Source organism: Chinchilla lanigera, unplaced genomic scaffold, assembly GCF_000276665.1.
Source record: "Chinchilla lanigera isolate Chin_1 unplaced genomic scaffold, ChiLan1.0 scaffold00082, whole genome shotgun sequence".
NCBI classification, from domain to species: Eukaryota; Metazoa; Chordata; class Mammalia; order Rodentia; family Chinchillidae; genus Chinchilla; species Chinchilla lanigera.
The window spans coordinates 8331506-8355047 of record NW_004955483.1 but is presented as its reverse complement, the minus strand read 5'-3'; the positions used below and the strand labels follow the sequence as shown (position 1 = coordinate 8355047).

At 40.9% G+C, this 23542-nt stretch overlaps 1 protein-coding gene across 3 annotated transcripts in view; it reads right to left on the bottom strand.

Annotated features, from left to right (window-relative positions):
- Positions 1 to 23542, bottom strand: part of Kif13a (kinesin family member 13A) — a 175132-nt gene that overhangs the window by 11598 nt on the left and 139992 nt on the right. For 2 of the 3 annotated variants that reach the window (XM_013503818.1, XM_013503819.1), the window contains exons 26-37: positions 21400 to 21438; positions 19740 to 19839; positions 18396 to 18522; positions 16651 to 16706; positions 14965 to 15089; positions 14530 to 14706; positions 13525 to 13617; positions 12736 to 12888; positions 11585 to 11662; positions 2325 to 2372; positions 1561 to 1666; positions 198 to 349 (exon numbers count right to left, since the gene is read on the bottom strand). In XM_013503818.1, coding sequence (XP_013359272.1) covers positions 198 to 349; positions 1561 to 1666; positions 2325 to 2372; positions 11585 to 11662; positions 12736 to 12888; positions 13525 to 13617; positions 14530 to 14706; positions 14965 to 15089; positions 16651 to 16706; positions 18396 to 18522; positions 19740 to 19839; positions 21400 to 21438 — 1254 coding nt within the window. The remainder of the gene's footprint in view (positions 1 to 197; positions 350 to 1560; positions 1667 to 2324; positions 2373 to 11584; positions 11663 to 12735; positions 12889 to 13524; positions 13618 to 14529; positions 14707 to 14964; positions 15090 to 16650; positions 16707 to 18395; positions 18523 to 19739; positions 19840 to 21399; positions 21439 to 23542) is intronic. The other variant, XM_005403395.2, reaches the window with a different exon arrangement.

The window sequence follows — 23542 nt, the reverse complement described above, 5'->3', positions numbered from 1 at the left end:
AACAATAACCATAACAAAAAAAAAAAATCCAACCCTGGCCCCATATGCTTGAGAAAGAGGTATCCACAGGCAGGATCTGTGGAGTGATAACTCATGCATGTCTACATGTACGTCTGACTCAAAAATGCAAATTTCCACTCTCCGTAGACAGCACAGTTCCCTTCTGTTTTGCAGAGTGCAGACAATCAAGCATTTACCTCTTGGCTGAGAAGCGGTCTTGCTTCAAGAGCTATCCTTCTCTTTTGCTCTTCTTTTACAGGCATGAGGGGTTTGAAAAACTTTGGTGGCTGAGGAGAGAATGCTTTAAAAGGGCTGACTGTTAAGGCATGAGGAGTCTCCGAGGAACAACCTGAGGAAAACAAAAAGGTTTGAGTTTATAGGCCAAGCCCCTTAGGGGACATGCAGGAAGCAGGGCAGTAACCTAGGTGGTGGGAGTACCTGGCATAACAATGACATTCACATGCTAATATGGGTTGAGCAGTAAAACCAATCTGGGCAAGCACAGAGATAGATCTGTAATGCCCCAAAGTTACTAAAGGTGTGAAAGAAATCCGGAGGATTTCTACCCTCTTTTCAAAATCGAGCATGAGCACCACTTACCAGACCACCTTCAGCTCATGCTGATTTTCCATCTCTAACTTCTCAGAGCCCTTATCCTCAGGTGCCTGCATTCTGGTACTTTATCATTCAGTGTTTTAATTTCTGTGTATCTTGTTTTCCTGGCTATATTTTAAGATAGTAAATTGAGGCTCAAAAAGTATACTTACTGAATCAGTTTTGGATACATTTTCATGCCAATGTCTTTTCTCCTCAGACCACTTGGCTTTAAAGGACTAAGGGAAGACAATTCTTTCCCATTTATCCTCATTTATTATCTTGTTTGGCCTCTTTCCTATTTTCTTCCCAATTCCTACTACAGAAGTACTTAGTGGGGGGCTGGAGATATAGCTCAGCCGCACAGTGCCTGCCTGGCAAGCACAAGGTCCTGAGTTCAATTCCCAGTACCAAAAAAAAAAAAAAAAAAAAAGAAAAGCACTTAGTTGGTAAAATATAAAGCTTAAGGTAACAAAGCTGATCTACATTTTGGAGAATGTTGTTCCCCTCAAGGTAGTGGGAGGTAATGATATTATCACTGACACTGATTAAACTCATTTCTTGGATAATTTTTCACCTGCTTTAAGAATCATTTGCGTGCATTAAAAATTCCTTTGAATAGAATATGCCAGAGATGGATAGTCTTTTGGTACAGAGTCATGTAGTACAATTCACGTACATCTCAAAATGAACCTCAAACTCAGAATTTGATGTACAAAAAATGATCTGGAAAATGTAAAGTAGTATACAAAAAACATACTAATGTTTGTGATATGTTGACTACAAAGCAAAAAAGAATAAGAAAAAGAAAAAAAATCCAGTAAGTGAACATGATGCATTTTGTTCATGACGACAAACTGGAATTTCAGCTTCATATCTCATTATGCGATAACCACGGAAGACTCTTTTCATGCTGTTCCTAAGTAATTACGAAGAAGTATCACTGTGAAACAATCTCAGCACTACCTTCTTTGCTTCTTCGAGGTGAATCCCTGGGCAAAGTTCCATAACATGCTACATCCTGGTAACTGGAGCTGTAGTCTGACACGTCTAACTGGTTCTCTGGCCAACCCTACAAGTTAAGAATATGGGTCAACTGTCATTAAGTCACTTGAAAATGAGGAAGGAAGCCCAGATCTGAGTTTCTTCTATTTTTTAATGGAAGTATATGTTCTTCTTCCTTTACTTATGAAATACCTCAGGCACATATAAGAGTGCTTTAATACAACACCTACTGTCATACCCAAGGTACACTTAGAGTGAATAAATGCTAAAATCTATTGTATTTCCTCAAGACAATAAAATCATTACAAATATAATGCAATGCACTTTTCAGCCCCTGTCTGGTCTGCTTCATCTTCCTCCCTCCCCAAAGGCAACTACTTTTATCAATTTAGTATATATTTAAGGTAACTGGGTAGTGTAAAGACTAGGCAGAAACATTTCTCAGAGTAAAAAGGTACCATTCTTCATTTTGCCTGGGTAGCAGCACAAGCTGTGATATGGTTACTTGAGATTTCAAAGTTTCAAAAGGCAGAAGGTATTGGTGAATCAAGGGGAAAACACCATTATATATCATATGTGACCTTTTCACCTTGCTTTAACTTCTTGGGAATTAGCGGACTCTAGGGAGTAGATTGCAAACTTCTTGAAGACATAATCAAACATTGCAAGCACAGACTATGTTCTCAAGAACTTAGAATAACATAGGCATGCCCACAAGTACACACCTTATCATCTTCATCAAAGCCAGAAAGGTCCGGTCGACTGGAAGAGACCTAGAAGAAATGAACCATTTCATCAACTGGTTCATATATTTAATGTAATTTTCTTTTTATATAAAGTAATACAATGCCACAGGTATGGATAAAGCCCTTTCTTTACTCTCAATTTGTGGTTTATTATTTCCATGCATATCTTATGTAATTACATATATATCTATATATATCTATATCACATATATATCACACACACAAATGTCATTTTCTGTATTCTTTCTTCATATAAGTGCTCTCATACCACACATTGTTTTCTTCCAGTGTATAATATGATTTTTTTGTTCCATTATCCTACTGATGGATATCTAGGCTATTTCTATCTTTTTCTACTACAAATATGATGAAATATATGGCACTGTCATTGGCTCTAAGCACCACTCTAACTGCATCCTACAAGTACTGATAGTGTATTATGTGCAGTACCATTTAGGTCTATCTAAACATAATCTGTGCAACTATAGGGCTCTCTTGCAGGCTTTTCCAACCTAAGACTCATGGGCCACTTGTCATCTATTTTTTTAATGTTATAATATAAAATATTTTAAAGTAAAGGAAATTCTATAATCCATACACATTAACTATATTATATATGTGGCCAAGACAGTTCCTCTTAACTCAATGCACCCCCAGAAAGCCGAAGGGTTGGATACCCTTGTGAGGAGTGTATACATCTAGGGCACAGGATCTCCTGGCTAGAGATAAAGTTTGTGTGCCTTGAACTCTGCTTTTCCTTGGAGACTTCAAGGTGAGTTTTGGAATCCTCCAAAAATAATCCACTGGGATTCTTTGGCAACATGGTGAGCAGCAACAACTTTGCCTTTCTGAGACTCAGAATACAGACAGATGCGGGAAAATAACGACTTTGGGAAGAAAGAAAAAAGAGATCAAGCAGGAACTGGAAAGGAAGTGACAGGAAATGAAAAGCTACAGAGAAACTGAAGACACAAAAGGCAGAAAAGGGAACAAAACAGTCAGGACTTTCTCCCGGGCTCCCAGCTCAAGGCTCGTGGGGAAGGGAGACCAAATCTGCAGAGACAGAGTGAATGCTGGGGTCCCCAGGAGGCAGGCCCCAGGGAAAAGGCAGAGGTAGAATGAACCAGCGGTTGCTGTATCTGCAGGGTCAGCGTGGGGTCCTACAGATCCCACTAGAGTCCTTCCACAGCAACAGTTGGTATGCAATGCCAGTCCGGGTGTCCGCCCTATCCCTGGGGAGCATATGCGGGTGTCGTGCCGCTCCGGGAAAGGGCTGCGTGAACTCAGGACTGGAAGCAGTCACAGAATGGCTTCACTTCAGCATTATCTCCTACAGTGCCTGGGTAAGGGACAGCAGCAGGAGACAGTATAGTCAGGGAATGGGCTGGAAAGAGAAGCCCCTAAGGGTTTTGAGCCTGGAAGGACGCAGCTCCCCACCCCCACCATGGCCAGAGGCCAGACCCAGCCAGAGCGGCTCTGGATTTCAAAGCCTTGGCACTGGCGCCCCCACTTGACTGCCTGCTGGTGCCTGTATGGAGCAAGGACCTGGGGTCTGGCCACTTTCTTTATCCGTCAGTGTTAGTGGGGACATGTCTTGACTTGGACGTGGTCATAGCCTGGGAAAAGCAGAAGGGCCTCAGAAAAAAAACAAGAATTGCTAGAACCCCTGGAGGAAAACTGCTTTAAAATCAAAGGGAAATTTCTTTTGGCCTATCCTTTTCTCCAGTAATGTACTGGAGTTTGGGGAATTTTCCTTTGTCTATTTTCCTTGCTTCCCTCTCCCATCTCTTTTTAGTTTTTTGTCTTTATTTTCCTCCTCTTCCATCTAATTTTTCCCTTTAGTTTTCTCTTACTCTCTGTATTATTCCTTTTTATGTTTACCTTCTATTTCTTCTCAGCTTTTTGTTGCCTTTACCTAATTTCATAAACAACCTCTACTCCCCAATAGGAACCTTTATACCATTTCTCTCTCCTCATCAGGTCCTACAGTTCAAAGTTTCAAATTCTTCTTCTTACATTCCCCCCTTCCCAACACCTTCTATTTTTGATAACATAACCACAAAGCTTTATTAATCTTTAGATAGTTAACTCTATAAAATTACTGTTGAATTCTTTTCTACCACTAGCGGAGATATAGCTGTTCCATGTAGTATATATTAATTATAAGTTAGTACTTGGATTGTTTTAGTGTCTACACTATAACTGAACTTCTTCTGTAGGGTTAAAGGTGGTTCTTATGGTATGTTAATATCCAATTTGTCTTGGATGATGCTACTATAGTTGATTTGCTTGATGTTGTCGCAGTTGCATAATTGTTGTTATTAATAGGTTTCCTCTGTAAGCCACCACTCAGATTACTGGGGTACATTTCCAGAGAATTTGGTGTTGAGCATTTTCTCCTCTGCATTCTTTTGAGACAAGGTCTCACTGTGTAGTTTAGGCTGGCCTTGAACTCACTATGTAGTCAAGGCTGGCCTGGAATGCATGGTGATTCCACTGCCTGAGCCTTCTGAGAGCTGGGTAACAGGTGTGCGCCACCAAACCTGGCTCTCCCCTCCCAAATTAACCATGGTTGGGTTTCAGGGCAGAGGCAAAAGACAACAGTTAGTCACACCCAAAGCTCATCACTGAAAAGTGACTGACTAAAGAGATCTCTACACTAGTAACAGAGACCGTCCATTATAAATGCCAGCACACCTCAACCCAAAACAAAACACACAAAAAATGGAAACATGAGGAGACAAGGCAACAAAATGCATCCCCAAACTATCAACTCCCACAAAGCCAATCAGAGGGCATCAACAGGAAGACTAGCAAAAGCCACACACCCAAATTACTTGAAAGAGTCTGACTTGTTTCACCTAAGAGTATGGTCTCTGGTTGCATCCATTTACCTATAAAAGCCTCGAGTTAATCTTTCTTTATAGCTGAGTAATACTCCATTGTATAAAAAGAGCACATCGTTTTTTATCCATTCTTCAGGTGATGGGCATTTGGGTTGTTTCTGAGGTTTAGCTATAACAAATTGCACTGCTATAAACATGGGTGCATATATATTGTTGTGGTATGATGTTTTTAATTCTTCTGGGAAAATACCTAGAAGGGGAATAGCTGGGTTAAGGGAGACCTCTAACCCTAGTTTTTTGAGGAAATCTCCACACTGATTTCCACAGTGGCTTTGCCAATCTACACTCCCACGAGCAGTGGAAAAGAGTTCTTTCTTTCCCACAGCCTCTCCAGCATTTGTTACTGGTTGATTTCTTGATGATAAACATTCTTTCTGGGGTGAGATGGAATCTCAGTGTTTTAATTTGCATTTCTCAAATGACCAATGATGTTGAACATTTTTTCATATATTTATTTGCCATTTGTATTTCCTCATCTGAGAAGTTTGTATTCATCTCAGATGCCCATTTTTGGACTGGGTCTTTGAATTTTGGAGGCCTGATTTTTTTTTTTTAATCCTTTATTTGTTCTAGATAGAAGTCCTTTGTCTGAGGGACAGTTGGCTAAAATTTTTTTCCCAATTTGTGCGTTTTCTTTTTACTCCATTGGTGATTTCTTTTGATATGCAAAAACTTTAATAAGATGAGATCCCAGCTGTTGATTCTTCAAAGTATTTCCTCTGCAGTTTGGTTTTTGTTCATGAACTCTCTGCTTACACCTGACTTTCAGACCTCTACCTACTTTCTAAGGGAAAAAAACCAAACAAATACACACACACACACACACACACACACACACACAAGATAGCTAAGATAACTGTACTACTAATTCCTATTAGTTTATTGAAAGGAACAGTTAGTGCTTATGTTATTTGATCAATTTTGCATGCCTATATCTGGTAATCTGAGCAACTATTTTGAAGATAACAATATCCAATATAATAACCACTGTTAATTTCCTATCATCTTGTTTTGAAATTCTGTACTGTTTTTTACTTTTTGAAACAAATTACTTGAATGAATTAGCACGGGAGGTTAGAAAACATCAAAATAGTGCTCAGCAGGATCAGAGAAAATATAACTAAACAAATGAAGAGGTAATAATCAAAATGACCACAGAGTTTTCAGAAAACACTAATAAAAAGCTAGCTGAGCTAAAGAAAATTATACAAAACATGCACAACCAGTTTTGCAAAGAATTAAGAGTTCATGAGAAGGCTTCAATCAGAAATTCAGGATACTAAAATTATATTGAAAGAATGGACAGCAGAAGCAACTGGTGTGAGAATTTCAGAACTAGAAGATAGGGAAGATCAACTGCCTTCAAAGACCAATTGCTCAAAGATACTTTAGAAAAAGCAACAAGAGAATATAAAAAATAGATCCAACGGCTGCTAGACAATGCAAAGAACATTAATCTAAGAGTAACTGGAAGAAATGAAAAATCAGAAGATAGTATAAATGACATAAAAAAATCTATGCACAGAAATAATAGCAGAAAACTCCCCAAATACAGGGAAAGAAACATACAGGTAAATGAGGTATACAGAAGCTCAAATAGCCACGACCAAAAGACAACCTCTCTACACCACATAATAATCAAAGTACCAAAAATCCATTATACAGATGCCATCTTAAAAGCTGTTACAGAAAGCGAACAAACAGCATATAAAGGTAAACCCATTAGAATTACAGAAGACTTCTCAACACCACTTCTTTTTTTTTTTCTCAACACCACTTCTCTTAAAGGCCAGGAAGACCTAAAAGAGATAACAACCCTCTTTGATAAGAAATAACAACTTGTAGCTCTAAAAGATAACAACTTCTAGCTCTAAAGTTATGCTCTTTCCCAGAAAATGAGACCCTGCTGGACTGCAAAATGATCAGCCTTGAAAATTAGAGATTAAAAATGCCAGCTACAATCAGCCTACCCTTGCCTCACCTGCTATCATGATCTTCTTGCTTGGTGGCTATGCTGTACGGCAGGTAAGGCTGACTGGGGCTGCCATTCTTGATCTCTAGTTTTCAAGTCTGATTATCCTTCGGTTCAGTTAGGTATTATTTCGGGGAAACATGGTACATATACTGCAAAACATTCCTTCAAAATTGGTGAAGAAATAAGGTATTTCCATAATAAGACCCAAAAAAGTTCTCAAGGAACTTCATTCTCTCCTTGAAAGAGACAATGAAGCCAATAATACCAATAGGTCAAATATAATGAATATACCTGGCAGGATGAGCAGCTATGCAGAAAGAAAAAAAAAAAAGGAAAAAAGAGAAAAGAAGTCCACAACAAGAACAGAAATATAATGCAATGATAGGAGCATGTCAATAACTTTTAGTAATAACACTCAACAGGAATGGTCTCAACTCCCCAATCAAAAGACACAGATTGGTAGAATGGATCAAGAAACAAAACCCAGGGCCAGGATATAACTCAGTGGCACAAGCACCTGCCTGGAAGCAGAAGGTCCTGAGTTTGATTCCCAGTACAAAAAAAAAAAAAAAAAAGGAAAGAAAAGAAAAGAAATGAAAAGAAACAAAACCCAATGATATGCAGTATACAAAAACCACACTTAGTTAAAAAAGAAATTTAAAGATAAGAAATGAAGGATAGAAAACAATATTCCATGGAACAGGAACTCAGAAAAAAGCCAAAGTAGCTATTCTAATTTCACATAAAGTGAATTTCAAACCAACAGTGATTAGATGACACAAAGAAGGTCACTACATATTGGTTAACGGAAAACTTGAAGACATAACAATTATAAATATATGCACCAAACACCAGCACACCCAATTTCATAAAACAAATACCAATGCACATGAAGATCACATAAACACCAATTCAACTGGAATGGGGGACCTTAATACCCTACTGTCACAAACCAAGAAGACCAAAAAACCCCCCCAAAACAACAAGAAGTATCAGAGTTGAACCTAACCTTTGAACAAATAGACTTAAAAGATATCTAGTGTTCCATCCAACAACAGAACACACACATTTTTCTCAGCAACACACAGGACTTTCTCCAAAATAGGCTACATGCTAGCCCATAAAGCATGCTTCAGTAAATGCAAAATAATCAAAATAATTTACCAGATTGTAGTGTGATGAAACTAGAAATCAATGGCAAAACAAACTACACAGACTATGCAAAAACATGGAACTTAGACAATGCCCTCTTGCATAATCAATGGGTCTCAGGAGAAATCAAGGAAGAAATCAGTTCCTAGAATCAAATGATAATCCCAGCACAACATATAGGAACCTATGGGACACGATAAAAGTAGTCCTAAGAAAGAAGTTTATAATGATGAATGCTCACATCAGAAAAAAACAGAGCAAGCTCCAGTGATCTAATGACATACTTCAAAGTCCCAGAAAAGCAAGAACAATCCAAATCCAAAGCTAGCATGAGGGAGGAAGTTAAAAAGATCCGGGTGGAAATTAATGAAATTGAGACTAAAAATATAATACAAAGAATCAGTGAATTGAAGAGTTGGTTCTTTGAAAGCATAAAAAAATTGACAACCCCCTAGTCACTCTTACCAATAAAGGAAATTCAGGTGCCAATTTTTTTTTTTTTTTTTTTTGGTCCTGGGAATTGAACTCAGGGATCCTGCTTGCCAGGCAGGCACTGGGCCACTGAGCTACATCCTGGGCTCTTGCACCAACTTTTTGATACACTGTATTACCACCCATGAACAAAGCTATGATTTTAGTTAGGCTTTCTTTTAAGTGCTAGCTGTATTTAGGTTTTCTATTTTTTTTTTTTTTTTTTGTCTTTTGAGACAGGTTGGCCTTGAACTCACTCTGTAGCACAGGCTGGTCTCGAACTTACAATGATCCTCCTGCCTCAGCCTCATGAGTGCTGGGATTTAAGGTGTGTGCCACCATGCCCGATTCTATTTCCCACCATGCCTGACTATTTCTTTTTGTTTTTCCAGGAAATTTCCATTTTGTTCAAGCTTTCACATGTAGTGGCATGACACTATTCATGGTTCATTCTCTGTCTAAGCCTCTGCTCTTTCTATAGCAATATCTCCCTTCTTATTTCCAATAATACTTGCATCTTCTTTCATATTTTCTTTTTCTTCCCAAACAATCTGACCAGGCTTTTAAAACAACCTGCTTTGCAGTTTTGTTGATTCTATTTATCTTCTGCTTAATATTATGCTTGTTCTAGGCCATAGTGGTAGTGCATACCAGTAACCCCAGCACTCTAGGAGGCTGAGGCAGAAGGATCACAAATTGAAGCCCAGCCCAGGCAATTTAGTGAGACCCTGTCTCAAAGAAAAAAAAAAAACAACAAACATAGGGCTGGGGAAGGAGCTCAGCGCACAGGCCCTGGGTTAAAGGCCCAGTACCACTTCCTACTTCCAGTATTTCTTCCTAAGTGAAGAAATAAATGTTTATGTATTTATTCTACATTGTTTTTCTGCTGTAAGTTTTATTTCCTTCTTTATTTGAATGCATTCTGGTTTTCCTTTTCTTTTTTTCATTAAGACAGGTCTTGCTATGTAATGCTTGCTGACCTTGAGTTCACTATGTAGAGGAGGCTTGGCCTCAAACTCATGGCAATCCTCCTGTCTCTGCCTCCCAAGTCCTGGGATTATAGGCATGCACCACCATGTGTGGCTGTCTTCTGGTTTTCTAACTAATTTAATTTCAGGATCAAAATAGTTCATACGTTGCAATTGACTGATATGTTTAAGTCTCTTTCAACTGGTGAGTTCTCCCTTTTCCTAAAATTTAATTCATTTGAAATTTAATCTGTGTAAAACAGACTTAATTAAGTTTATCTTAAAAATTAGGATATTTTTACTGTAAACTTTCCCACAGTCTGGATTTTGCTAATTGAATCCACGTGGTGTCAGTTAACACTGTCTTGTGCCCTCTTTAATAGAAATAGATAGTTGTGGAATCTTCATCAGATTCAGGTTCAAAACAGTAACTTGTTTTAGATTACTTCAGAGTTTTTTTAGTTTTTTATTTTTTCTTTTTTTGCTTCAGTGCTGAGAATTGAACTTAGGACCTTATATACAGGGAGCACATGGTCTACCCCTGAGCTACATCCACATCCTTTTTTGTTTTTGTTTTTTGAAATAGGGTCTTGATATTATCCTTCACCTCCTGGACTGAGCCTTTCAAGTAGCTGCATTATAGGCACAGGCCACCATGCCAAGCCTTTTCTTTGTTTTAAGCTGTTTATCCCTTCTTTTTAATATAAATGCTATAGATTTCCTAATAGCTCTTGCTTTTTCATTTTCTCTACTGTCTAATAGTGGTGTTTATGTGGAGGAATAGGGAATTTAGGCCTAATAGTTTCTTTTCACTTTCCCTTTTTTTATTTTTTGGTACCAGGGACTGAATTCAGGGCCTTATGCTTGCTGGGCAGGTGCTGCATTACTAATATACAAACATCCCCAGCCCTAAGCTAATAATTTCCAAGTACCACAGTAACTGCATCTTACAAGCATTGATATATGCATGCTTTTATCATCATTTAGTTCTAAATACATCCTAATTTTTATTATGTGCTCTTCTTTGATACATGAGTTAATTAGGAGTGTTTTGCAGCTACAACTGTAAGAGCCTCATAATTTCTAATGACTGCACTGTGGTCAGAAGTAATCTGCCTGGTAGTGATTACTGTGATTTGCTCTGGGGCCAATCATAAGACTTTTTTTTGTAAATGTTCACCATGTTTTTAATAATTTCCTACCAATTCTGAAAATTAGGCAGGCACATAATCCTGCACCTTTCCTTAGAAGGATGTTAGTTTTACTCTGTTGCTTCTGGGAAAAGAATGCTTTGAAGTGGTCCAAGCATTAATCTGTCCCTTCTTCCCAGAACCCTTTCCACTCTGCTAAATGTAGTTTCTTTGTTGCTGTTTTTGCTGTTTGAGACAAGGTCTCCCTGTGCAGTTCAGGCTGGCCTTTAACTATCGCAGCCCAAGCTGCTCTTCAACTCACAGCAGTCCTGCCTCAGCCTCCTGAGTGCTGGGATTACAGACACATGCCACATGCCCTGCTCTAGAAGCAGTTTCTGTCAACTGAATCTTTTAGATGAATTATAATGAGGAAGACAGTCAAAACCATCAAGGGAGAGACAAGGGGTGAAATGAATGTCTGGAGGCCTGGCTCTGGTGTGCTTCGAAGGACAGAGATGCAGTCTTGACACTATGGGGTACTATTCAGTGTGTGCCCACTGTGGGAATCCCAGCCTCACATCTGCACAAGGTCCCCAGCCCCAGTCCTGAGACCCGGCGCGCCACAGGGTGTGCTTACATTGTGAACGTTTGGCGTGCTGAGGCTCCTCCGAATGTGTCGGGCTTTGGTGGAAAGGGCTTCCTTGACAGTGACGGCCTGTGAACACAGAAGAGTTTAAAGATACCACTTATTAGTATCTCATCTGACTATAAAAGGAACGTATGCTTCTTTGTTGGCTTAGAAAATCCACATGTAAAGATCATTTGACTTGTACACATGCACACACACACAAGTTCCTAGCTACAAAACAAATCTTATAGTACCTGCCCCCAATCTATTGGAAGTATCTGTTCCAAAACAAAATCAGGAAAACTGTAGAGCAAAAGACATTTATGGTGTGAACTTTTTAAAACAAGGGCAGAGAGAAAATGAAGAATAAACCTCCAGCTGTGTATCTTACTGGCAAAATGACAGTCAAGTTTTATGCTGTTTGTATTTTACTCATGCAGCAATTCAGGCAGGGTTCCCACTGAGGGAAGAGGTTCTGATTCTGTCTCCTCTCGCTCAGCACAAGCTTTCCACAAAGTCTACTAGGACACCTAGGGAAGCAGCTCAGGGCATACAGAGGGCCTCAGAGTCCTGTTCCTGGGATCATTACTCTCACGCGAACATCCTGCTGGCAGCTTTAAAGCTGACCTGGGTCTAGAATTTAAGGAGACAATGATGGGACAGCGGGGAGACACATGGGCTTTGGGGTCAGGCTACCCAGTTCACAGCCGGCCAATCCCACTTCCTTGTTGTGCAACCTGGTGCTGCATAGCCAGCTTCTACCTGCCCCAATGTTCTCATTTGAAAATGGGGACTGCAGAGTAATCCAGACACTCAGAGGGTTACCTTGATGATTCCATGCAATAATAATGTATTTAGCTGGGCATGGTGGCTAACTCAGTGAGCCCCGACTCAAAAAACCAAGTGAAAAGCAAATGAATGAATGAATGAACAAAATAACGTATCTAAATTCCTCCAGCATAGTGCTCAGCAAGTAGGCAGCACCCAATAAAAAATGATCCATGATTTTTCTTTTGAGTAGTACATAGCAGAGTCTTTCCTCTGGGGAAACTGCTGCTTAAGCACTGCTCCCCTGAGACAACAAGAGGCATTTCCTAATTCAGCGCTGCCCAGGGGTGAAGGCCAAGACCGAAGCCCTCAGGCGTGCAGTCAGGACTTGCCTGCCGCAGCCGCTCCAGGCTCAGGATGTTCTCCACCTGCAGCACCCCCCTGGTGTACTTCTCGATGTACGTCTCCCCGTCCGCGGTGCCCTCGCTCTCGCTGCGTGCTGCCAGCAAGGCCAGTGTTTCCCGGTCCTCAATCTCCTCCGTTGCCTAACGGGACAGACAGAAAGGAAATGATGCTACTTTCATCCAAAGTGTGGTGAGAAAATGCCTTACAAGTGTGCAGAACGAATACCTTCTCTATTATTTTTATACTGATATTTGAAAAAAATACTTTAGGAACCAGAAGGGGTGGTGCACATCTGTAATCCCAGCTGAAGCAGGAGGATTGTGAGTTTGAACCCAGTTTAGGCACTTTAGCAATTTAGTGAGACCCTTGTCTAGAAGAAAAACAAAAAAATTTTTTTTTCTTTTTTTTGGAGACAAGGGTCTCACTACCCAGTTCAGGATGGACTTGAACTCACTATGTAGCCCACGCTGGCCTCAAATTCATCACCCAGGTTGGTCTTGAACCTGCTGCAATGCTCCTGCCTCAGTCTCCTGAGTGCTCAGATTATAGGGGTATGCCATCTTGCTCAGCTCAAAATAAAAAATATTAGAAAAGGGCTGAGGATGTAGTTCAGGGTAAAGGCCCTGGGTTCAAATTCCTGGTACCCGCCCAATAACCCTCCATATGGCTGGAGGTGTGGATAGCTCCACAGTAAAGCATTTGGCGAGGATGTGTAAGGCCCTGGCTTACATCTCCCCTGCCCATGGCAAAAATAAAAAAGTAGTACATGTTTTTACCTTTGGTATATTGGATACTATCTCATAGGTTACGCCACAGGAATAAAATATATTTTTCAATGATATTCTCCTCTTTAAACTCTGCGTGAAACTCTGGCAGAAAAGGAAAACCAGCTTAAGTCTCTGATGAATGATATTTAGTATTTTACAAATTACAAAAGCATTATGAATTGCTGTTGTTTATATACCCACATATTACTCAGCAAAACAGAAAACACTCCTGAGCTTAAAATCTCTGTCTCTATCCGAGGCATGACAGTGTCCAGCTGTTACTCTGGGGCTAATTACAAAACGGGCCCCACTTTCTGGGCCTCTGCGGTTGCTCCTCTCACCCATTGTCTAAATGTTATCTCCCCAGGGTTTCCGTGGTCTTCCCTGGGACAGTCAGAAGAACACTGGGGAGACCCATTTTGGTAACACTACCTTTGAGATGACACTGGGCAAGGCAGAGGGATAAGGATTTATTTGGAGTCTGTTTGTCCTCGTCTTGTCACTACCCAACTGGACCTGGTACTTCACCTCACAGTCCCAGTGTTTCTGCAATCCATTTTCTTCCTTATTTCTTTCCTTCCTTCCTTCCTTCCTTCCTTCCTTCCTTCCTTCCTTCCTTCCTTCCTTCCTTCTTCTCTCTTTCTTTCTTTTTTCTTGTGGTACTGGGGATGCAACTCAGGGCCTTGTGCATGCTAGGTAAGCACTCTACCACTGAGCTATATCCCCAGCCCCTGTTTCTGCATTTCAAATATTGAAATGTCATAACCACTGCCTGCGAGGATGACAGGTTTCCTATCAGTCAAGATGCCAAAGTCTTTTGGGGATGACATGTACCCGTGCTGTTCTCATGAGCCGTTACATCTTGGATAAGTGAAAGTCAGACTCTAACCTGGCCAATGTGGTCAAACTCTGCACATCCCCCATCCGCAGTGCCAACAAAACAAGACTTAGTGATAGATGGAAGAGATACCTGTGCCCTCTAGACACAACACCAGGATCAGTCCCCATCATTACCTGTTTGTTGTAAATATTAGCTGCAATCCGTTTCCGTAACACTAACTCCATAGCAGCGGGGTGGCTGAGCTGGACGGTGGTCTTCACAATGAGGTAAATCCTTTCGTTCTGTGGTGTGACCCTATTCAAGTGGACAGAATCATGCACCGAGGAGTCCCACGAGGCTGTGGCTGACACCTGGGGCGGGGGAGATAGAAACAAGATGACTCAGGTTGCAGCATTTTACACAACACACTAGAGAAATGATAAACTCAACTCCATGTAATCAACTGGAGATCTTTTCTCACTTATTTCAAACAGTAACACAAATGTGTTATTTTTTAAAAGTCCCTAGTCCTTTTCCCCAAAGTAGAACTCAGCAGTTTATCAGGCAGACAGGCCCAGGGGCTCGTGTGCTGAGCTGCAGCCCTTTCTGTGGCCCGCAGGGTACAATACCTCATCATCGCTGTGCTTTATGATGGGCAGGTAGAAAAACTGGCTGCCATGCTCCTTGGGCAGGATGGAGTTCACGCCCGATGCGTGGGGGCCGACGAGCTGTTCATTGGCACTGAGGTCATCCGCTGACAAGTTCAAGGCACAGAAGAAAAAGTTGGGGGAAAGTCAGATTTTGTTTTCGTTTTTTTTTAGATAAGGTTTTACTATGCAGTTCAGGCTGGACTTGAACTCGCTATGTAGCCCAGGCTGGCCTTGAACTCGCAGTGATCCTCCTGCCTCAGCCTCTCAAGTGCTGGGATTACAGGTGTGTACTACCACACCCAGCCTGGAAATTCAGTTTTTAAGGAAACACCAAAAATTTTCACTGTGCTTTTTTCCCTGGTGGTGCTATGGGTTGAACCTAGGGACTCATGTGTGCTCAACACAGGCTTTGCCACTGAGCCATATCCCCAGACCCAAAATATGCTTTTTACACGTGAAGTTTACACAGTTTATTTTTTTCTTTCCTTCCTCATTTACAAATGCAATAGACACTCACAACACTTTATTCTTTAAGTACAGCTATAACAGGGGCTGGGTGGTCGAGCACTTGCCTAGCACAGGCGAGTCCTGGGTTCAACTGCCAGCACCATAAAAATAAAAACAAAATGGTAAGAGTGGAGAGAAGTTGCCTTCTGAGGGTCCCACAGGACACTCCTCATGCTCCTAGGGCACTGTTTTCACTTGACACACCTTAGGATTTTGCTGCTTTCTTGATGGCAACTCCTTCTGGAACTTAAATGTTTGTTGTCCTACTTACATAACTTACAGTAAGTTGCAGATATTAGCAGTTAAATTATCAACTTAAATGTCCTGAGCACTTGAAAGAAGTCCAAAGTCCTGTCCAATGTGGGATTCGCCCTTGAAATGAATCTGTAAGTGGTCAGTCAGCTGTTGTTTGCATATTGACAATACCAGGGAACTTACCACGTCACGAGTACATATTCTACCTCTAGCCTCTCTAAAATTCTTCAAGCAATGGGCCAAAGCCAAACTCCCTGTGTCTTCCATCCATCCTTACCGACCTTCCCTCTAGAGCAGAGGTTTTCAGGTGGTTTTCAAGCATCTTGGGGCTCTATAGGAGGACCTGCCATGAGCCTGTCTACCCCCAAACTCAGCAAATGTGCTTTTACTTTCATGTGTGGGGTTCCACTTGAAATTTCATTTGAAAAGGATTTTACTCCTGAACACACTGAACCACTGCTCTAGCTTTGCCCAGGTTCTAACTGGTATGCTAAAGAACAACTCTTAAGGCAATGCTGTACTGTAGTGTGAGCAATGCTGGCATCAAAACTACTGGGGAAGCACAAAGAAATGCAGACGCCAGGGCCTTTCCCAGCCAAAGGGTCAGAATCTCTGCGCACGGTGACTTCCCCAGGTAATTTCTCTATTAATGTTTCAGATCAACCGCTTCAGTTTTCTCATATGCACTTCTCGATCTCCCCAAGTGATCTCATTTTGTGATTAAACATCCATATCTCGCCTCCAGTGATTCTACTTGCCATGCTTACACATACGTGACTGGACCGAAAGTGTCACCTAGGGATGGCATGTGAGTAATCACGAAAGTCACTTACAGATCAGATTATGTGTGAATATGTGGCAAATCTTAAATAAACGTGACAACCCTGGAAATTGGCTACTTACCATTCAAATCAAGGAAGAGAACTGGTATGTGTGTTTCCATTCCGGGAGGTGGAACCCTAAATTTAATAAAAAAAATTAAAAATAAAGTATGTGTTTCACATTTAGCCAGGCGTGGTGATGCATGCCTGTAGTCACAGCACTTAGGAGGCTGAGGGAGGAGGATCACAGCAAGTTTGAGGCCAACCTGGACTATACCAGCAAAACCCTACCTCAGAAAAAAAAAAATAAATAAATAAAAATGTGTTTTCTGTTCTACCAGATTATAAAATGCCTCAGGGCCATGGAAGCAGAAGAAAATTGTGGCGGTGCAGGGCCTGTTCATGAAATACACTTCACGACCTCCCTGCTAACAAAAACCACAGGAATTAGGTGATTTCTCTAAGAGAACTACCAGTTCTGTGAATGACATGTGATTGATTGAGACAAAGGTTATTGACAGTTTTCTAAAAATAATTCCAGAGAAACATCCAAGGGATAGAGGTGTTGCTGGTGGTGAGAGGATGGATGAGAGCTTAGAGAAGGAAAACAAAAGGGACGCTATTTCAAAGACCAAAAGAGAGAGAAGTGTGGAAGCGGGTGGGGCTGGGTGCAGAAAGGGCCAGAGCAATGTTGAGCCGCCTGGCCCAGCCGCAAACAATCACCTGGAGGTCCCTTCAAAGAAAGACTCCTGGGCGCACCCTGCCTCTTCGGAATCAGAGTAACCAGAGCTGGCTAAGACTATCTCGGGTGGGTTTGAGGAACAGAGTAGGTGCAGAATGACAGATGGACTCCATATGCCCATGACAGCAGTTTGTAGGCAGGAACTGCAGGTTGTAAGGTTAATGTGCCTATAAAGTCAGCTTTCCAGTTCCATAAAGCAGAACATGATACACTTCCATTTCTGGGTAGAGACAAATAGCATCATTACTGCTCCTGTGTCTGTCCAAAAGAAACTATCCAGGCATGTAAGCTCTACGTTGAAAGGGATTTTTTTCTCTTACATGTCCGGACATATTCTTGTAATAACAATGAGAAAGAATGAGAATAAGAAGTAGGCACAGCTACCATTGAATGAATGGACACAGAAATACTGTATATATTTTGTAATACACACAACTGTATTACCACGGTACACGAGGTATTCTATAGACATTATCTACAGTGCTCACATCACCATAAAGGAAGCTCCATTAACAGATTAGGAATAAAGCCTCAGAGAAGTTAAGGACATACGTATTCACTTAGAGCTAAAGCTGGAAACTAGATCCAGATGTTTCCCTCCAGAGCCCAGCAGGCCAGGCGATTTGTCATGAACACATCGAGAGTTCACTTCTGGGAAGCTGACTAAGCATATGGTGCTAAGGGCTCACTCTCTGCTAGTTGCCAAGCTAAGCAAGTACTAGGCAAACAGAAAGAAGTATTTTCTGCCCTCTTCAAGTATACTTTGGAAAAATACTTCTTTTAAGCCAAAATAAAAGAATTTCTGGGGACGAGGACACAATGTCCAAGCTGATTATTGTGAGGAACAGGGGAGCATTGTAGCCGATTCCTGGCTAGGTCACCGATGCTGTCTGGCTTCCAGTGGAGAAAGAGGGCTGTAGTAAGGAAAGAATAAAGGGGCGAGAGTACTAGAGGTGGGCACCCCTCCCCGAACTGCTCAGTCTGTTGGCATTTACTGTGATGATCCTAGAAAGCCAGTTGCCTGACTCTTCTTGCAGGCAAGCACACCCCCTGGCAGGCTGGTGGAGAAGGAACGGTGGCCTTACCAGTCAGCAGGTGCCCCAGGGATCCCACTGCCTGGGGCTGGCACCAGCACTGCATTCCTTTCCTCTGTCAGTCCCACCCACTGCTCCACAAGCCGGGCCTCCCGCTCCACATCATCCTCTGTTTTCTCTGCCGAAGAAAATAAGAGGGTGAGCACCAGCAAGAGAGAAGGCCCAATGCCTACCTTTAAAATAAACAGCTATCAGTGACAGGCAAAAATGCGCTTAAACATCTCCCATGTCCTAAAAAAAAGAGTTTGAGCCTTTGAAAGTCAAGCATGATCATTCAGACTGGGAGAGGTTATGACAGCAACATAAGGTACCCCATGCCAGGAACAGTAGAAAAAGTACTGGAACAGCAGTTAGAAGACTTAGATTATGTTCTGGGTGCTGTAATTCGGGGAACTTATTCAACAAACAGGTCTTAGTTTTTGACCTGTCAAACAGGGATAATACAAGCCATGTCTACTACATACATGTCATGTTTTTGGTGGAATGATCATATGAAACAATGATAGTGATACTGTTTCTTAAAACTATCTGCCATTTAAGGGATTTAAAAACATCATATACCTTAATTGGAAAAAGCTTTATTTTCTTATATGCTCATTATGAAGGGGATTTTATTTGATATATTTTGGAATCCCTGTAGCCATAATTAACTCTGGGGCTCAATAGGTATAGTCATTAGTGAGCTCAGCATATTAACTAGGCTGACACCACACATTGGGCCAAGATGCTTCCTGAGGGAGAACTCTTGTTAACTTCTGTACAACATGGGTTAACTTTCATGATGTATTTGTTGGTGCAGAATCAACCACAAGGAATAGATAGTGAAGCCACAGTGAGATATTTAGGTTTTTTAGAACATATTTCTACTGCAAACTTCAAGTGTCCACCATTACTAACATAAGCAAAGTGTACCCCAGGGCATTAATTGGGGCTGCAGGGACCACTGTGAACCAGCTCAACTGGGGTCCTGCTCAAGAGGAGTTAGGTGCCAAGTGGTATGGCTTCATAAGCAGCCCTCTAGCTGCTGCAAATCCTGGATTCTGGTATCCAGCATGCCTCATACTGATATATTGGTATTGTCACAACTGTTTTCATCAAAACAAAATTTTAATGACATTTAATGTAACATTTTTATATCTCAGTGATATATGAAAGTTTATTACATTCAAATTCAAAGCTTTCTTAAACCAATACTGTACAATCTGATTCACTAATACCTACAGTTGTTTCAAATTCAAGAATCTAAGACACTGCTATCCAACTAGGAGAAGAAAACGACCTACTACTGCTGTATAGAAGTGAAAAAGCTACTCCCAGCAGTTCAATCCCACATACCTTTTTTATTGCTCACTTTTTTAATCTGCCCATTTAAGTATTCTCGCCGTTTAATGAGTGCATCTGACCACCTCTCTCTTACGCAGTTTAAATCTTCTTCCTGACAACAAGGAGGGGAAATATTTTCCTGTAAAGTGCACAGACAACTGTTTCTTTCTTTTTAAAGATACATCTTAATTCTTCAGGAAGTGTTTTCATTAGGAAAGGCCATTGAATGTTGCTGTGTGATTAATATGCAGGAAAGCAGAGGCCTCAGTAATACTGCATGCTGATCAAGGGTGCCAGTCACTGAAATCAGAGCCCCTGGATCTCCACAGGGATAATTATACTCAAAAGCAAGACAAGCTCAAACTATACCAGCTGCTGGATGATTTTTACGCTGTGTATGCACATATACTGAAATCAGTGTAGGCACTGATTTCAAGCAGAAGGTTACCATGAACAGAACTCAAACCACATAGCATCAAATGGAATGGAAAATGACAGATATTGTCATAGTTCATAGTTTAAGGGCCAGGTAACATGTACTTCTGAAATGCACACAAGTCAGCAGAGAACCTTTTGAACTTATTGCAAAGATTATACCTCCACCACCACCATGAAGCTAATACCAAATCTCCCATGCAAAAACCCAACATGCAGTCAGCCATGCTTGAAGGAATCCCCAAAGCAGCAACTGGACTTCACCACGAACAATGTGGCAGGAAGCGCGCAAAAAGCCACAAGACGTTAGTCAGTGGGATCTCTGATATCCAAAGGGACACTGACATTTCTCCTAGAGTTGATTTTTGTTTGCTTTCTTAGTAAAATTACGTGCAGGGAAAGAAAATCCATCAATTCTACTCAACAGGCTCTTTGGTTCAATTCTAGTCTAGCTCCAAAGACATTGCATTAAGACAAGACACCTTGGGAACTTTTCCTACAATGTACTTGTATTTTACAGATAGCGAGGCACACTACAAAACATCCTTTTAACTTGTGTGAAGAAGCAGGATAAAGACTGAGGACCAAACCCAAAAATCTTCATCTTGGTGTGCTGCCTGCTATCACCATGCCAACCTTAGGCAAATATTTCACATCTGTACATACTTCCCCTATATTCCCAACAAGAAAAGGCTGAGATTTAAATTCTACAGGTTAGGGAGCACTAAGCTTGATCCTAACGAGAGAAAACTAGCTAAACAAAACAAAACAAAGCTATATGCACAGAATGTCTCCAAATCTTCTATCCAGGAAAAGTCTCTTCAAGTAAGATGGCCCACTAGAACAATGCTAGTCTGTTGGATGTGAGAAGCAGAGTGCAGTTTAGCGCAGGAAAACAAGAGTCCACAGAAAGATTCTGGATGGATAACTGCGCAGGTGTTTAAGATAATCATTTTAATACAGTGATAATAGACTTGCTCAGCAAGGCTTTACAAGCTGGTAATGCAAGCTAGCATAGCAAAAATGAAGTAACTGTTTACAGATTTTGAACTGACAGGGAAGTCAACAGAAATAGTATTGTATCCCTGATCACACACAAAGCAAATCAAAAGCAAGTGAGAAACTGCATATCCTTGCTCTATGGTCCTCCTTCCTCCTCCCTGGCCTCTGCTTTGCGAATGTTGGCAATTAGCAATAGCTGTGCCCCATGCCACAGGATTGACAGCAGTAGCAATACCTGATAACTATCCATATCATCACCATCCTCATCATCTCTCTGGTAGGAAAAAAATAAACATAAAGGACATGCATTTCGTTTCTCAAACAGCATACAGGGAACATAATTCTTTAAACAGCACACATATTACAATGGCTCATACAACATCAGCACAATAAAATATTTCCTTGAATCTGAAAAAAGGTTTAATGGATTTTCTTCACTTGTCTATAAAGCCAACCTTTCTTCCTTTTTTATTTTTATTTTGCAGTGCTAGAGATTGAACCCAGGGGCCTGCACATACCAGGCAGGAACTATATCACTGAGCTTTGACACCTGACCTAAAGAATTTTTAAATAAGGAAAAATAAACCCAAGAACATTCTTAGATGGGGATAGGAACCAACATCATTGGGCCAGCTCCAGTGGCATTATTATGCAAACATGCAAGGGATGTGTATTTTCAGTAGGAACACAAAACAGCAAATCCACAAGAGATTTTAGAGGTTCTCTTGGATTTGGCCAGGAGGCCACAGGTTTTGTAGGATGGACTGATTTAACCCGAGGATCACACAGGCACTGGCAGATCGGGACTGGAATCCTGGCCTTTAGTATTTGACTTCAGTGAGTATCCCTTGCATCTACAGCTATCATGGGTGAACTTATCAAGCGGAACCCAAGGTTACACACCTACAAAGTTCTGTACTATGCTAGTGCCATAAAGCACAGTACACTGCTTTCAATGCATGGATTATCAGTATGTTGCTGACCATACCAATCAGCTGAGAAAATCACACCTGTCCCAAAACATGGCAATGGTTTATGTTAATTACATAAAGTAACAACTTCTGCAAAAACATAAGGCAAAACAACAAAATACTTTGCTGAAAACAAGAGGTTCAAGATAATTTTCTTTAGAAATCCTTTTTTAAATTTATGACATCTTTTTCAATCTTTTTAAGTATCTCAACAGAAAAGATATTAACCTTTTTTGAAAAATGTGCTTAAAGAATACAGTTAACTGTTTTTTGTTTTTTTTTTGATTTTTCTCCGGTACCGGGAACCGAACTCATGACCTTGCGCTTGCCAGGAAGGCACTTTTGCCGCTGAGCTAGATCCCCAGCCCCTAAGAATACAGTTAAATTACTTCCACACTTACCCCTTTTTATTTTTTATTTTTTGGTACTGGGAATCGAACTCAGGACCTTGCACTTCCCAGGCAGGCACTTATGCCGCTGAGCTATATCCCCAACCCCCCTTTTTAAAAAAAAGTTTAGGAACCATCATTCTCAGTTATGACTAATTTATTAAATGCAAGCTTAATCCTGAAATAATTTCTCCTGAACTAATGCTCACTATTAATGTAAAAGAACAAACTCTCTAACATGTCATTAATTTTTACAATAAGGAGGTTACTTCCATTGAGTGAAAAGCAGCTTGAGTTTTTATGATGTAACAATGGTGATATCAGTATACTCTGTACTGGCTTCAGCTATCGCATTAGAAGAATGCTAAAGTACTAGTTTGAACTCAAGGCAATGCTATTTTTTTTTTTAAAAATGCAAATAATCCTTATAATGTTCCTAAAATAGGAACACTCAAGCCAGTTGATCCACCATCTGTCAGGTCACAGTTTGAGATGCGCAAACTCAATGTTTTACTAAGATCAGGGATTTATTAAGCCTCAACTTTTTATTTAAAAAAGGAACCTCAGAGAATTACCATTTGGACAGGAAAAAGAGATCAAAGTTTACGTTACCCAGCCAAGTCAACCACTTAGTAAAGGTGAGCCAGGCCTTCTCACTCTAAGTCTTGTGTTTGCTTGTTATACCAAGCCCCGGAGCCACTCCGGAAACTGTAGGTCAAGCAAGGGACTCAGCCAGAGGAGAAGTCCAAGGGGGAAGCTGCTCCTCCTTGCGCCTCTGTTCCGTACTCTGAATGAAGCATGTTCAGACTTGGCACTCTGGCCTGGCAGGGTGACAAAGCTACACCTTCCTCCAAGCCCTGCAGTTGGTACTCTTTGATTTTTTAGCTTCAGAGAAGTCTACACAAATGCCACGAAGCCAAAACAGAGAGAAGACAAACCATTTTCAAAATTGGCTTGGCTTACACCTGAGAAACAAAGGGGGGATGCTTCCTTCCTGTCTAGAGATGAGGGTGCTCCC